This window comes from Fulmarus glacialis, unplaced genomic scaffold, assembly GCF_000690835.1.
Source record: "Fulmarus glacialis isolate BGI_N327 unplaced genomic scaffold, ASM69083v1 scaffold33317, whole genome shotgun sequence".
Classification (NCBI taxonomy): domain Eukaryota; kingdom Metazoa; phylum Chordata; class Aves; order Procellariiformes; family Procellariidae; genus Fulmarus; species Fulmarus glacialis.
In genome coordinates this window covers 38970-52940 of record NW_009222053.1, presented here as the reverse complement: position 1 = coordinate 52940, position 13971 = coordinate 38970, and the positions used below count along the sequence as shown (strand labels likewise).

Below are 13971 nucleotides of genomic sequence, written 5' to 3'. Positions count from 1 at the left end.
TTTCAGGTTATTCAGATTTTTTAAACAACATTTACCAGGTTTGCCATTCCCAAATAGATGATAATAGCTCATAAAATTCTAGATATGGTTGACACATTGTAATTATAATGCAAAGTCTTCCAGAATCTCTTCAGAATAACCCTGACATATGCCAGAAGCATTGAGAGAAAATCAATTATCACTCTTCAATTACTTTACCATAAGCAAATAAATCATATTCTACCAGTTCAGGATAAGTTCACTTTGCCATGGTTCATGAAGCTTGGCAGACAGTTTCACAAATACATTAATTATATCAATTTGGAAAAATTGTAAATCTGTTCTGAGAAATTATGTGTTGATTCTCTAAATGTTATGTTATCACTGAGCCTTCTAGAGCAGATGTTATCTTTGGAAAGTCTTTAGGGTATTCAGCCATTCAACAGCCTGGCTTGTATTTTCATTCAAGAATGTCACTACCAGAGAGTACTACTGGATGCAGTACAGTTAGACAACTGCCAAGCAGAAGAGAGGGTAAATAACTAATGTTCTTTAAAAAATTGCTTGTCTGTATCCCCTTCTGCTGAACTCTTTTGAAGTTTGTGCAGAGATTAATGAAGAAAAAACGAAGTCTGCATGGCTTGAACTGCTTTCTTGCGTGGATGAATGGGTGTGATGTTTTCTGTGGGAATCCAGGTTTAAGCAATTAATTTAAAAAATTTCTTTCATTCTGTGGCACTGGGGACTCACCACTACTCTGAGGTGGGGGGGCATACATAGCATACATTCAGGAACAGCATTTACTTTAAGTTAAATACATTCTGGTTTTTTGTTTATTTGATTTTATTATTGTTTATTATTTAAAAGAAAAAAAAAATTCTCCACATTTAAAATACTTCTGATTATTTTATAATTAAAATTATCCTAAGTTAAAATTTAGAATACAGAATACTGTTCATTGCACTTTATGTATGTTTAATAAGTGACCCATATATTCGGCTGTTTCAGCTTGGTGAAAAAACACATCTGTTTTTGTTATCCTTCCTGTTCTGTTCAAGTCAAAATACTTTTCCATATGAAGAATAGAAAAACTTCTTAGTTACAAAAAGCTGCTACTTAGATTTCTTGAGTAAAGCTAGTATTTATTTCTTATAAAGCAGAACATTATTTCTTTTTATAACAACAATAACAGATTACCTTTAGATTTCAGTTAACGAATCATACAACAGAATTACTAGTTTATGGTGGGAAAAAGAAGGAGTTCCACTGAAGTACACAACTTTTTCTTCTGGTTTCATTCACTTTCTACCTTTCTTTGTCTTATTAGAGGTGGTGAGGAGTTACTGCAGATTTACTGCAGCTCTTTATTTGAGTAAAGAGCATCCAAGCTTCAGATTTTCCAAACAAGAAACTTTTGGTACTTTTTGCAGGCTCTCTAGTGCAAAAAAAGACTTTTTTTTTTTTTTAAAAAAGTACTCAGTGTATGCTTCCATGATTACTCTTACTGACTTTGTATCTCAGTTCTGAACCCAAAACACAGAAATGAAAAACCTCTCTTCCCTCAAATATAAGCATACTGTTTATGGTTATGCCAAATATTTTTGTGGGATGAATTATGTAAAAAAAAGACTAGAAATTAGGTGCAAAGACATATTGGCTCAAATGGAAACATGGTTTTACTCCAAATATGTAAATTTGAAATGTTTTCCATTGTGAGTCTTTAAAAGTTTCACTTTTTTTTTTGTAAATCGAAATGAAAAATTTCTTTAGCCTTTTGTTTTATGTCAAACAATGATCCAGGAGGAAGTGACTCAGACAAGATGCAAATCATCCTCATAAGCGTAAACTGATTTAGGAAGATGATTTTTCTTAAGTGTTCTCGGTTAGCAACCAACGTATCTCCTGTATCAGATATTGTTCTTTTTTGTTCAAGTCAGGAAAACAGCCTTATACAAATTATGATTAAATGTGTTTAAATCCCACTGAATTTTATTAGAAGAGTTAAAACACATTCTTAATCTGAGTGCGTTTATACATGGTCTTCCAGTAAGATAGACCTGTATTTATGAATTCCTGCATTTTAAGACCAGAACAACAATAATGCCATCTGTTGTTTCTGTACTGACATCTCTGATTTAAGCATTGCTTCTAGAAAGCCATCAACTATTATTCCAAGTTAAAAATTGTCTGGCTTTTACTTCTAGTATTATATCTTATTATGCGCTTCTCATTATGCCCTTTCATCTTCAATGAAAATGCTAAGCAACACAGGGCTAAGCACTAAATGCTGTGGAAGACTAACATTTTAAAATGTTAACAGCAATCTCAGTGTGAGACTGCAAGATCTTTTGTGGCAATGGAAATTGTTTACCGAGAACTCTTCAAAATACAAAAATGATACAATTTATGCCTGAACATGTTTTCTCTTTACACACATCTTGTGGTTTGCTTCTGTCATGTCATATTTATTTTTGCTTTCTACATTCAAATGTATCTTTTTACATTTAAATTTACATTTAATTACAATGTCTTAATAACAATTAAGACTATGCCAGGCTAGTAAAATAAAGTCCCATGGTCTGTGATTTTGAGGATTACATCCTTTTTTCTTTGAATAGAAATACATTTAATATAGTCCAGCATTTCTGTATGATTACAAATTTTATTGAGAGAATCGGTATTTTTGTTTATATTTCATCCAAACCAATAATATTTTATATTTTTCAAGTATCCACGATCAGTAAAATACAGTTCTAATTCATAAACTTAAAATGAGGAGACTTAATCTATGACATAGCCTTGTCTTTGCTACCAGGGGTCTCACGTCAGTAGTTGCCATCCCTAGTGAAAAGCAACAGAGAAGCAGTAGGCTGTCATTCATTGTGTTTAAACCGAAACTCCTGAATGAATCCCCAAATCTAAGATCCCAGCCTGTCGAAGTCCTGCTGCAGGCAATAGAGAAAGAGATGCCTCTAGAAGACAATTCAGGCTGCAATTTCCTCCTGTGTCAATGTCCATTGACACTAAAGAAAACAGGGGTAGGAAAGTGTCCTAATGGAGGTGTCTTGGTGATTTGTGCAAAACTAGGCAGTTGGAGCCTTTCCTTCTTCCCTGTGGACTGTTTCTGCCTTTCTAAGACACTGATACCTTCACAATCTAATGGGCAGGTCAGGTCTTAGTGTCCTTACTTTCCAAATTTCCATGGATTTTCAGTCTGTCTGAAATTTTTTTCTCACTGATCTTTGGTATTTATATTCCAAAAGATGCATGGTTTTGATCTGCAAAACTTTTTAACTAGTCCTGTTTAATTTTTCTGCTGGGGAGATTGGATTTGCTTTGGTTTGGTGTCAAGAACCTAATGGTTCTCCTTTATCTTCCTGCAGGCCATCCAAAACCTATTCAGATCACGAAGACATGATATGTTTTTAACTGTCTTTAGGCTATCACTAGCCATATATTAACAGTTTATATAGTCATGTTCTGTAAATTATCTGGATATTTGCTTTCCCAGCGATATCTGGGCCTTCTAGTTTTGGTAGCATCAGTCTGTGAGCTTCGAGGTCAACTACAGAGAACATCTTTATTATTAGAATTCCTGAGTATGTCAGCTGGGAGATGACAGTCTGGTTTGTCACTTTATCTTCTACCTTCTATGCCATTATTTTTGTCCAAATGTTTAAATAATGTTTATGCAAAATGCATCTGTTCCAATCTAAGCAGATTACTGTTGGGTTTTAGACCAAAATATTACATTTTTGCTGCTATATAATTTATCATTTGTTAAAAGATCTTATTCAACAGAAGATATGAAGAGGTGCAGAGTAATGTGAGGGGATGTGACCTATTTAGCAATAACAAAATCAGCTATTTTGAGTTAGGACTTCATTTGGGGTGGAAAGTCTTTTTCCTACGTTGTGTAATTTTTAAGTAGCTGCTTTGTCAAAACATCTACTGAAAAAAATCTTTTGACATTTCAGACATTTTCAGTGTTTCTCCTCCCTCTTAACTGCTCCCACTGGCACAACTAGGAGTTCTTAGCTACATACAGATGCTTACAGTAACAGCAACTTAATTCACTACATTAAATCTCAGAAAACTGAAGTATGATCAAATAGAAGCAATAGTTACATTGTATGTGTTTTTTCTTTACATTCCCTTAGTCTCTCAAGTTGTTTTGGTTTAATCTACTGTTAGATTAATTCTCCTTGACCTAGATTTTGAAAGGTGATTGACTGATTAAGAGCGCTCAGCACTTCTAAATGTCAGGGTTTTTTCTATCCAATTTACATTATAGGTGCATTTTTAAAACCTTGTGGGAAATAAGGGTTTTTCTGAAGATGTGAACATGGCTTCAATATACAAATGGATTATTTTGACACTTGCAGTGTAACAATACTTAGTTTCTGGAAGAAAACATTGTCCATAGAGGAAAAAGAATTCTTAGGTTACTCTTAAACATCCAGCTTTTGTGCAGAAAATGAAGTGGACTGGGGATACCTAATTTGGGGAAATTTTAGGCAGGCTGAAAAAAGCAGAAGTTTAGGCTCATTTTTCTCATTTACCACAACTGCTAAGGTATTCTTCATTTAAAAGAAGATATAAACTTCTTGGTTTAGGCTTTCTGAAAGCTAGATTAGAGCATTCTGTCCTGCACCTTTCAGCAGTGACAATCGTCGTCCTTGTACCTGAAACTGAAACCAAGAACAAGAGTTGTTCATTTGGCAAGTTGAGATATTTGATTCTTTAAAAATTACAGAAATGTCAGGTCTGTGTACTTGAAGTTGCCACTGAACATATGGTTCTCATATTTACCAGTCTAAGGTGATAAAACCTTCCCAGGATTTCAGACCTTTGTTTCTAAAAACCAGCCTAGGAATAAAAAAACAATGGGCCATTGTGTTATTGTACCAAAAAAAAAAAAAAATCTATATTATGTGAGATGACCTTAGCAGTTATTAAACAAAGGAGGCTAGCAGAAACCTTTTACAAATTGCTTCCAAGAGAAACTAAAATTTCTATGAGACTCAGGAAAACTTTAAGCGACAGATTGCTTTAAGAAAAAAATTCCTCTGACTAAAACTAGTTCTTTCTCCAGTAGCCCTTCAGAGTGTGAGCCCTTTTCTCACCATACTAAATATAGAAGTTTCTAAGGGTGATCAAAAATGCTTTCATGCCAAGCATCTTACAGGCACAGCGGTATGTTCCTGTCTGTGCTTAGTTTCTGAGTGGGCAGCAAGAAGATTGTGTGAGAAGCAGCAGAACACACAAGAAGAATGAACAATATGTTGGCAGTAAATATCATCTAGTTCTTTGGTGGTGCTGTTATAGGAGGAAGGTAATAAATTTACTCAAGAATGGGACAAGCTGCAAGGAAAGAAAAGGGAAGGAGAATTGCGTGGATAAATTGTATTCAAAAATGATCTGTAGGTATTGTTTTTGAACTGAAAATCAATCAGTACTTTTTTTTGATCAGTCTTCTTTTTTCTATCTTAATTGATATTAAGCCATGAACAAACTTAAGTTTTTCCTAACAGGGAAATTGTAATAGCCTAATTTAAGTAAAAGTCCGATACAATTAAAAGTAGTCCAAGATACTTATTTTTGTATAATCACAGAGCAACTTTACATTTGTTTCTCAAGTTGCTTAGTTCAACAGTGTTTTGATGTTCTTGACTTGAAACTTGTGAAATAATTTGTGTTAATACTATAGGTATTCGATCTAGCTACTGCTAAATTCCAGAAAAATACTTTGTAAAATGTTATTGACTTTCTGAATAAATTTGTTCTGCTGCAAGTTAAGAGAAACATTAGGGAAAATTATTTATTCCCCTTTCAGTTGCTTTCATGGCTCATTCTGCTAATACCACACTTAGTTGGGATATGTCCATGGGATTCTGTATTTCAGCTTTCCCTTCTGTTTTCTTAGCAGACTCTTTACTTCTAACAGTTGAACATGCTGTTGGTTCCCGCTGCAGCTTGGCCCATTAAAACTTTTTGTTTTAAAGCTTCGGTGAACAGAAATGAGAAAACTTCTATTTTCTCATTGTCTCCTCTCCAAAATGCTGTTCCAGTTTTGTTTTCTTTTCCTTTTCTTTTTTAAATGGGACTCCTTCCAAATACTCACTATGTTTGGAAGGCTAAAAAAAGTGAACTGAAGGAAAGACATACTTCATCCTGTGAAGACGTCCTTTTAGAATCTTAGGAGATTTCTGTCATGATTATTCTCAGGCTTGAGATTTTCACTCTGCGGTGGGGTCTTAGGGTCCAAGTGACTGGTGATACCTTCAAATCCCTCAAATTTGGAAATAGGGCCGGTCAACCAGTAAATGTGTCTGCAAATGTTCTCCAGGATTTAATTAAAGATTCTCTTTCAAATGCCAAAAATAACAAATAATAGTGCCTGGAACAGATGAGGAAGCAACAGGCTGTTTTTTCTATCATTGTTTTCCTCCATTTGTAACTACCCCATTCCAAAAGCAGAAAATAATTAAAAGCCAAGAGAGTGGAGATTTCAGAAGTGAAAAGAATACTTAAAGTAGCACTGATATATTTGTGAAAATAATCTTTATTCCTTTGTTTCATACCAAAAATCTGGTCTGTGAGTAATCAAATTCTCTGCATCCAGCTGGCTTGAATGTTGTATCACTAAGACATATTCAGCTGCCATCAAACTGATTCCAGAGGGATCAGACTGAATGTATGAATTGCCTTTGCCAATTCAGAAGATACTGTAAAATCATATTAATATTATAACTGCTGAATTATGCTGTAGTTTATAATGTGTAATTTCTTGTCTAATTTCAGACTGTAGAACTAGAGGACAGTTTAATGCATTTTCATATCACTTTCGGGGAAGACGTTCTCTTGATTACAGCTTTCAGGAGGACAAGCCCTTGAAGAAAATGAAAATGTCCAAAACAGTAAGGTGAGATTTTTTTTGTTTTTAAAAAGAAGTATGAAAAAATATTTGTTTTTAAAAAGGAATGAAACGGAATGATTTCTTTGTAAGTACGTACCGCTTTTTTCCATGTCTGCTTTCTCAAGTTTATGGTTGATGTATTTCGTTCTGACACTTCTGCGTATCTGCTAACAGCAAACCACTTTTTTCAAGCTCAAATTTGTATAAGACCCTTTATGAGTGATACAGTTTAGTGCTTTTGTTCTTCCTGTGCTTTTCATGAAAAAACTCAGTAATGAAGCATAATCTGGGGGATTTGGAATCCCACATCCTACTGTGCCTGCAGTAACCAAACTAGATTAATTTCCTTTCCTTCTTGGGGCTGCTAGGTCCTCCTGTAGAAATAGGAGGAAACCAAGTGTTGATAACACTAACATAAAAATTTGTGATAATGATAGGGATTGCTTCCAGTACCAAAATACTCAGAGCCGGAATGGAGAACAGGAGCACTACAGACAATGTTCTTTATAAGTCCCTAATCCTCAAAATACTCTAGCAAGGAAGTAAATCACAATGTCAGTCACAAGTGATTGACTGCACAGGGTCCCTGCAATTTCCAGGGAATCAAAACTTATCTATGAATTAGTGAAATGAAACGAGTTCTCCTCAGACCAAACATTTCTTGTGAAGATCCTTCATGATGAGCGAATTTGAGACTCTCTTGAATTATAACTATTTCCATATAGCATGTGTTCTTTTAGCAAATAAAATTATCTACTTGACTGAGACGACCAGGCAGAGTCTATCCACTCTGGCAAGGAAAGCAGCCAGACAGATACGTAGACAGGTAAATTTATTTCAGCAGTTTCAAATACTCATGCGGATGTTACAGCACTGAAGAAATACCACAATTATATTTCACTTAATTGATAGGAAGCTATCCTGAAGTATCAGAGCCTTTAGGTGTTAAGGATTTTAGACAAGAGAAGATAGCAGCTAAGTGTAAGCTTAATTATAGACCACAGAAAAAGAAAGGTTCCTTTGAAGTAATCCTTGAAGAAGGATGTTTTGTTTGTCTTTGCAAGTGAACTGTTAGAAGATTTTAAATTTACAAAACAGCAATTCACTTTTTAAAGATGCTAGTCCCATAATTCTAAAACTGTTAGAAGGGTTAAATTAAATAAAAATGAAAGCAAGAAAAAAAAAAGACTTATATCTGAGAAGCAGCTTGTTTTTGTTACCTTGCTGTTTGACTGTGTTTCAGAAATGAAGCTCAAAAATTAACAGTCCAACTACTAACTAGGACTACAAAATAATAAATTTATAGTACTTTGTTTATAGCATAAATAAAGCTAAAGCAACCTCAGTCCTTTAACATTCTCATCAGTTCTCATACTCATTGTATTTAAGTTGCATTTGTGGTGAGAAGATTTTTTTCTCCTTTTTTTCTTTCTCATTTTCAATAACTTGAGCAGGTGGGGAAGATTAAACTTCTTGTTATACCATAGCAGCTGGTTTACTTGAATTTTGGCATGTTATGTTGTTTAGAGTTCTTTTTCTTTAATTTAGATGCTATGGGAAGCTAAGTAGCTTGAACACCTGCCAACAAGTGCTGTTTTAATTTGTGCAGGAAGATTATAAATCATGAGCCCTATTATATAAGAGAGGATTTCTTTGCCAGTTCATTCTTTGGGTATCCCTTAGCTCTGGAGAAGACATGTGAACAAAATAGAAATATTTGTATGGATTCAAGGATCTTCATGTACTAAGTGACTTAATAATTAGTGTTATCATTGTTTTGAATACATGTTTTTTAAGTGGTGCCAAATAATATATTATTAGTTACGGACAGTTCCTTTGATAACTGTTTCCCACTGACAGATTGACTTCATTAACACAATTCAGTGTTGTATATCTCTTATCAGATATCAGCTGGAAAGTGCTACAGACAAAAGACTAGATTTTGTGTATGATAATCAGTATTGATTTCAAATGTTAGTTAAAATGGGACACAGGAATATGTTCATATCTAAAAGTACTTCTCATTTATTTATGAAACCCAACTTTTTCCTTTTTGAAGTCATATTTCTTTAAATACACAGTTTGCTAATGAACATATAGAGGGAGAAACTATGAATCTAAATGCAAAATGTGAATTTCATGTTTGGAAGTAACATTTTTTAAGACACACTCACTTTTGTCTGCTCTCATATTGGAGGCTCAAGAGATTTCCCAGTGAATTTAAGGTGATGCTCTACAGTGTCACTGATGACAACTTTGTGTGTCCCCCTGCATGAAATACAAACATTATTTTTCTAAGCAGAAGAAATTCCCTGTTGCTGGTGATATTAACAGTAATCCACAGCTCACCTGACCTGAGGCTGTCTTCAGCACCAGTGGGTCTTGTGTGCTGTTGTGGTTCATACAGTTCATACATTTGTTGGTTGCTCTTCTTTTATGTTTTTGCTAAGTGTTCTAAAATATCTAGCCAAATAAAAGTGAGTTAGATGAATACCCTGACTTGGCATTCGTTTGTTGCAGTTCTGTGAAACAGAGTAAATATTTTCGTAATGCCACATCAGCATCTAATGAAAATACAAACATGCCTGCAGTGAATGATTTCAAAGAATTTGTTTTGGAAATGCAAAAAACTATTTCAAGCCTCAGAAACCAGGTAAGGTGCTGTAATGGATAGTTCCTAATTGTAGATTTAATTTATAATGTTTTCCTAACATCAGTCCTCTTATGTTTTTAATATTTAGACATCTACTGCAGCCAAAACCAACCACATAGTATCTCAAACAAAACACAACACAGAACATGGTGTGTTATTATTCTTTATTTCTATGTTCTTTTGAAATTATACTGAAATATTCTACAGTTAGACCCTCTTGACTTATGAACCTGAAGCCTTGTGTAACCATTGTATAGTAAACATGGGATTAGTCTTTGTCTAAAAATTTGTCTGTAGAGTTAGTAAAATCTTTTTCTCCTATCTGAAATCTGAATCTATGTAAAACTGTGATTAAAATGTAGACTTCATAAAGAAGTAATATGCCAGACTACAACTGTAAACATAGTTAAGATCTAGATCACTTAGAGAAGACTTTTACGGTGTGGCATAAATAAACTCTTTATTCAGAATAACTCGGCCATAGTGGAATTCAGTTTTAAAAATGTATACAGGACAGACAAATCCAAAGTAGGCCAAAATATTTGCCTAGAATAATTAAGTTCCTACAGAGCAGTGTTTCCATGTAATTTATAGATAAGAATCATATATCTATTTGCACAGTAACTTGATTCCAGGTTTGATGGTACTACTTAATCATTGTTGTGCTCATTGTCAATGCTCCCATTTTGACAGTGGAAACGCTGTGTTAAATTAAAACTTATTACATTTCAGTCAGTTCTTCTGTCTTTTTTGGATGTAAAAAAGACTGAGGGATTGTTAACAATTGTGTCTTCCTAATTATTGTTCCCAAAAGCACACAATCAGCAAGATAAACTAATCATATAACCGCTTTTTTTCATCATTAAGGAAAAAATAGAGTAGTCAAAAATCCAAGCAAACATTTTAAATTAAGTTGTTTTTTTTTATTTCACCTCCTTTTTATTCAGACAGTTTTGAAAGTTTAGATTTGTCTTTCCATATATGTCACACGTAGTTTGCTTCTCTTTGTATGCTCTAGTTGTGTATTCCAATGGTAGGAAAGATGTATCTTCTTTTGAAAGGCTGTTTCCATACGTATTACTTGTTTCCAATCTTTTAGCATTATGAAAACTAAGTAGTGAGAAGAAAAACCCAGACAAGTATTTATCATGGATTATGTAGCATAAGAGAAAAGACAGAATACCTTTCACCAATAAAAACCTTTCTTTGATTCACTTACTAACTTTTTTTAATGTTTTCAGATAAAAAAACTTGAATCACGCCTCAGTAAAACTGATTGCACTGATGAAAAGGGTAGATCATATTCCAGCAATGAAACCTGGAAAAGGGACCCTTGTACTGTGTGTGAATGCAAAGTAAGTATGTGGAAATCCATTTTGAGATAGAAATTATATTAGGTTCTGCTTCTGAAACAGCAGTTCCAGTTTTGTGCCTCCTAATTTCTGAGTAATAGTTGCTAATTGGTTTGTTATGGACCTTCAATTATGTGGTGCAAAAAACTACATTGTTCAGGTATCGCTGCCCTTGACACCGGTTTTCAATCCAGCCTTTATATACTTTTATTATATTTCCATTTTCATTGATATACAGTTGTACTGGCAAAATTAACTGCCAAGTAAGAGACTTCTTGAAAAAGTCTACTAAAATGCATAAAAATCAATAAAAGCTCATCTAATTTAGTGCTAGATTTTCGTTTTCTTTTATCATGGTGAAATTTTAAAAAAGGTAGTTAAAGAAATATGTCAGTACTTGGTATCCCAGAGTTTCATGCCTGAACGTTAGATAAAATGGTATACTGCTCCATTAAAGATGGTATAATACAAAGAGTCTTCTCAGTATCAGTTTATGCTGAAATAAACTATGTGAAGTTAATCCTAGTAGCCAGGATCTTAGAGATGATGAGTGAGAACATGTTCTTCAATAATATGAAAATGTGTTTCTTGTTTGGAAAATGTAGCTAAGTATGTTCTGGTTTTGTTACGTTTTTTCCTGACACAGGTTGGTCAGATTACCTGTTTTATAGAATCATGCCCGCCGGCTGACTGCGAAGTGCCTGTGAAGGTTAAAGGAGATTGCTGTCCAGTCTGTTTAGAACAAAATATTAATAAAAAGAAGCCATAAGTCTGCTTTTTAAGAATTTAGGGTGCATACTCCTCAAACCATATCAATGCCTGCTGATGGCAAAACCAGGTAACTACAGTCTTAACAACAGCAATAAATCAAGATTTACAACATTCTAATGGTGCTGTAACAGTATAACATAATGTATCATTTTATTTTCTGCCCATGAAGGTAATCACAATGCAAAAATTAACAAAAGGGAAATTAGCAAACAGGTTGAAGTTAATTGTGTGTGTTAATCTTCTCAGGTTAGACAAACTCAAACTGGTGCTACTTTAAAAGAACACTGTCAGGTAGTTTTAGGTACCCAAAATGACTGGGCTTAAGACTTACTCCAAAATGAAGACTTTGTTTCCTATCTTTAATTAGCAACATTAAAAGTTTACTATCCCTTTTCAGTACCAGTCTGACTTGATATTTAGCTCTTTGTTGTTATTTAGTAAATGCAGGGAAAAGGAAAACACAAGGTCACTGTGCCCAAAGCAATGCTGTAGAGGGCCAAATTTTGCAAACCCACCTATGCATGGAAATTCTCTTGAATCACACTATCATTTCTGCATCTGGACCAGCAAGGAAATAAAGAAAACTACATGACGCCTTTCAACATCCTTTCATTAATTCAAGGAGCAAAATTAATCAAAATTTTCAAACGAAAAAAGCTAGAATTAGTAAGGAAATATAAATAAATGTAATTGGAAGATACAAAAAGCAACTGAATGTATATTATAGATGTAATTGACAGTGTTCCTCATTCTACGAAAACATACATGACAGAGTAGCATTTGATCCTGAAATGAACATATTCCTTTTTGTCAAAATGTATGTAATTGCTTGGCGACTTTTTTTTTTTGTTTCATTTATTTTCAATCATTGTAACATGATCATGCAGTCCAGTTTTAAAGCATGCTTCTCTTGATCTTCTCACGTATTTGTATGGCCCTGTTATGAAAATGTGAAAAGATGTCACGTGCCATTTTATATACAAAGATTCCTACTGATTCATTGTGCATATTGTCGATAGACATACGTTCCTGATTATATTGTGGCACTGTTTGTTGAAAAAAAGAACAATCAAAATCAAGCATCATGATTAATTGTGGATTGACTACTTTTTCTGACAAGAAAAGATTTTTTAGGGTTTTTTCCAGTTTCATCTAATGCATATATATTTTTACCTCAATATTTTTATCATTCATGTTAAAAATGGTCTGCCAATGGACTTTATTTCCCATTTAATAAATGTTTAACGTTATAGAGTATATGTCTACTCTAGCATTTCAAAGTTGTGTACTTTTTAGAATACAAACTGCATATTTTCGACCAGGAATGATATATTATATTCAGTGAAGGACAACTATCATACCTCATTTTACAGCTTTTTTGTGTTTATTCAGAATTGATTCTCTCCCTGAATACTTAACATGTTAGAATTTATGGCTCTGTCCTTAAGTCCTAAGTCAGGACTAACTGGAACCAGAGCTCTTCTTTAGTTATATAGTTCACTGACTTCTGAGTTTATTGTTCAAATTTAGGAAACAGAGATTTGGGTATCAAAGAAATCTGCACAAAATTAAACATTCTCATCTTAAACATTTCAGATTATGCAAAGAGACTGAAAATTATTGCATGGTAGATCAAATACCTGTCTAATAACTAACCTAGCACAGCAATATGAGTTCCACTATAATATTTTGGCACATAATTTCTCTGATTACTAACATTAATAATATCTAATTTGATAAACTGATACAGTGACACACATTCAAACTTTGGTGTATCTTTAAAGCTTACTACAGCAAATTGTTTCATACTATGGTAGGAGCAATATGTACATGTGAGTGGTGTGTTAAAGGTGTGTGGTAGAGGTACACATGCAACTACAATCTATATTTTTAAGAATATTTTAATTGATTTTATATACAATGTTTTGACTTATGTAATTTTCTATGTTAATACTTTTAGAAATTGTGTGTGGCGAGCATGTTTGAGTATCATATGGTTCCTAGAGGCTGTCATTCCTGTATTTCTTTGATACTCTGGTATTTTGTTGACTTTTGCTGAGAGTCCAAACCACATGTCTCGTCCTGTAACTCCAACTCAGATGGAACTCCATTGACCTATAGCAGGAATTCCTCAAAGAGGAAGGATTGCAGAGCTAAACCAAATATAATTTAACTGTCTAAACAGTTAATTAAGGCAGTAATACATCCAGCTGGTTACTACTTGCATTCTTTTATTCCAATTTTATATTAAATAAACTTTCTCAAGATTTCCGCTTATAGGAGAAGAGAGTTTCCAT

The 13971-nt window shown here is 33.7% G+C and overlaps 1 protein-coding gene across 1 annotated transcript in view; it reads left to right on the top strand.

Moving 5' to 3' along the window:
* The window catches only part of PXDN (peroxidasin homolog (Drosophila)), a gene marked incomplete at its 5' end in the record, with an annotated part of 58017 nt that extends 45854 nt beyond the window's left edge, over positions 1 to 12163 (top strand). Inside the window, 4 exons of the mRNA XM_009581325.1 lie at positions 6784 to 6904; positions 9419 to 9551; positions 10793 to 10906; positions 11550 to 12163. Of these exons, the coding sequence (XP_009579620.1) occupies positions 6784 to 6904; positions 9419 to 9551; positions 10793 to 10906; positions 11550 to 11672 (491 nt within the window). The remainder of the gene's footprint in view (positions 1 to 6783; positions 6905 to 9418; positions 9552 to 10792; positions 10907 to 11549) is intronic.
* Positions 12164 to 13971: the final 1808 nt, after the last annotated feature.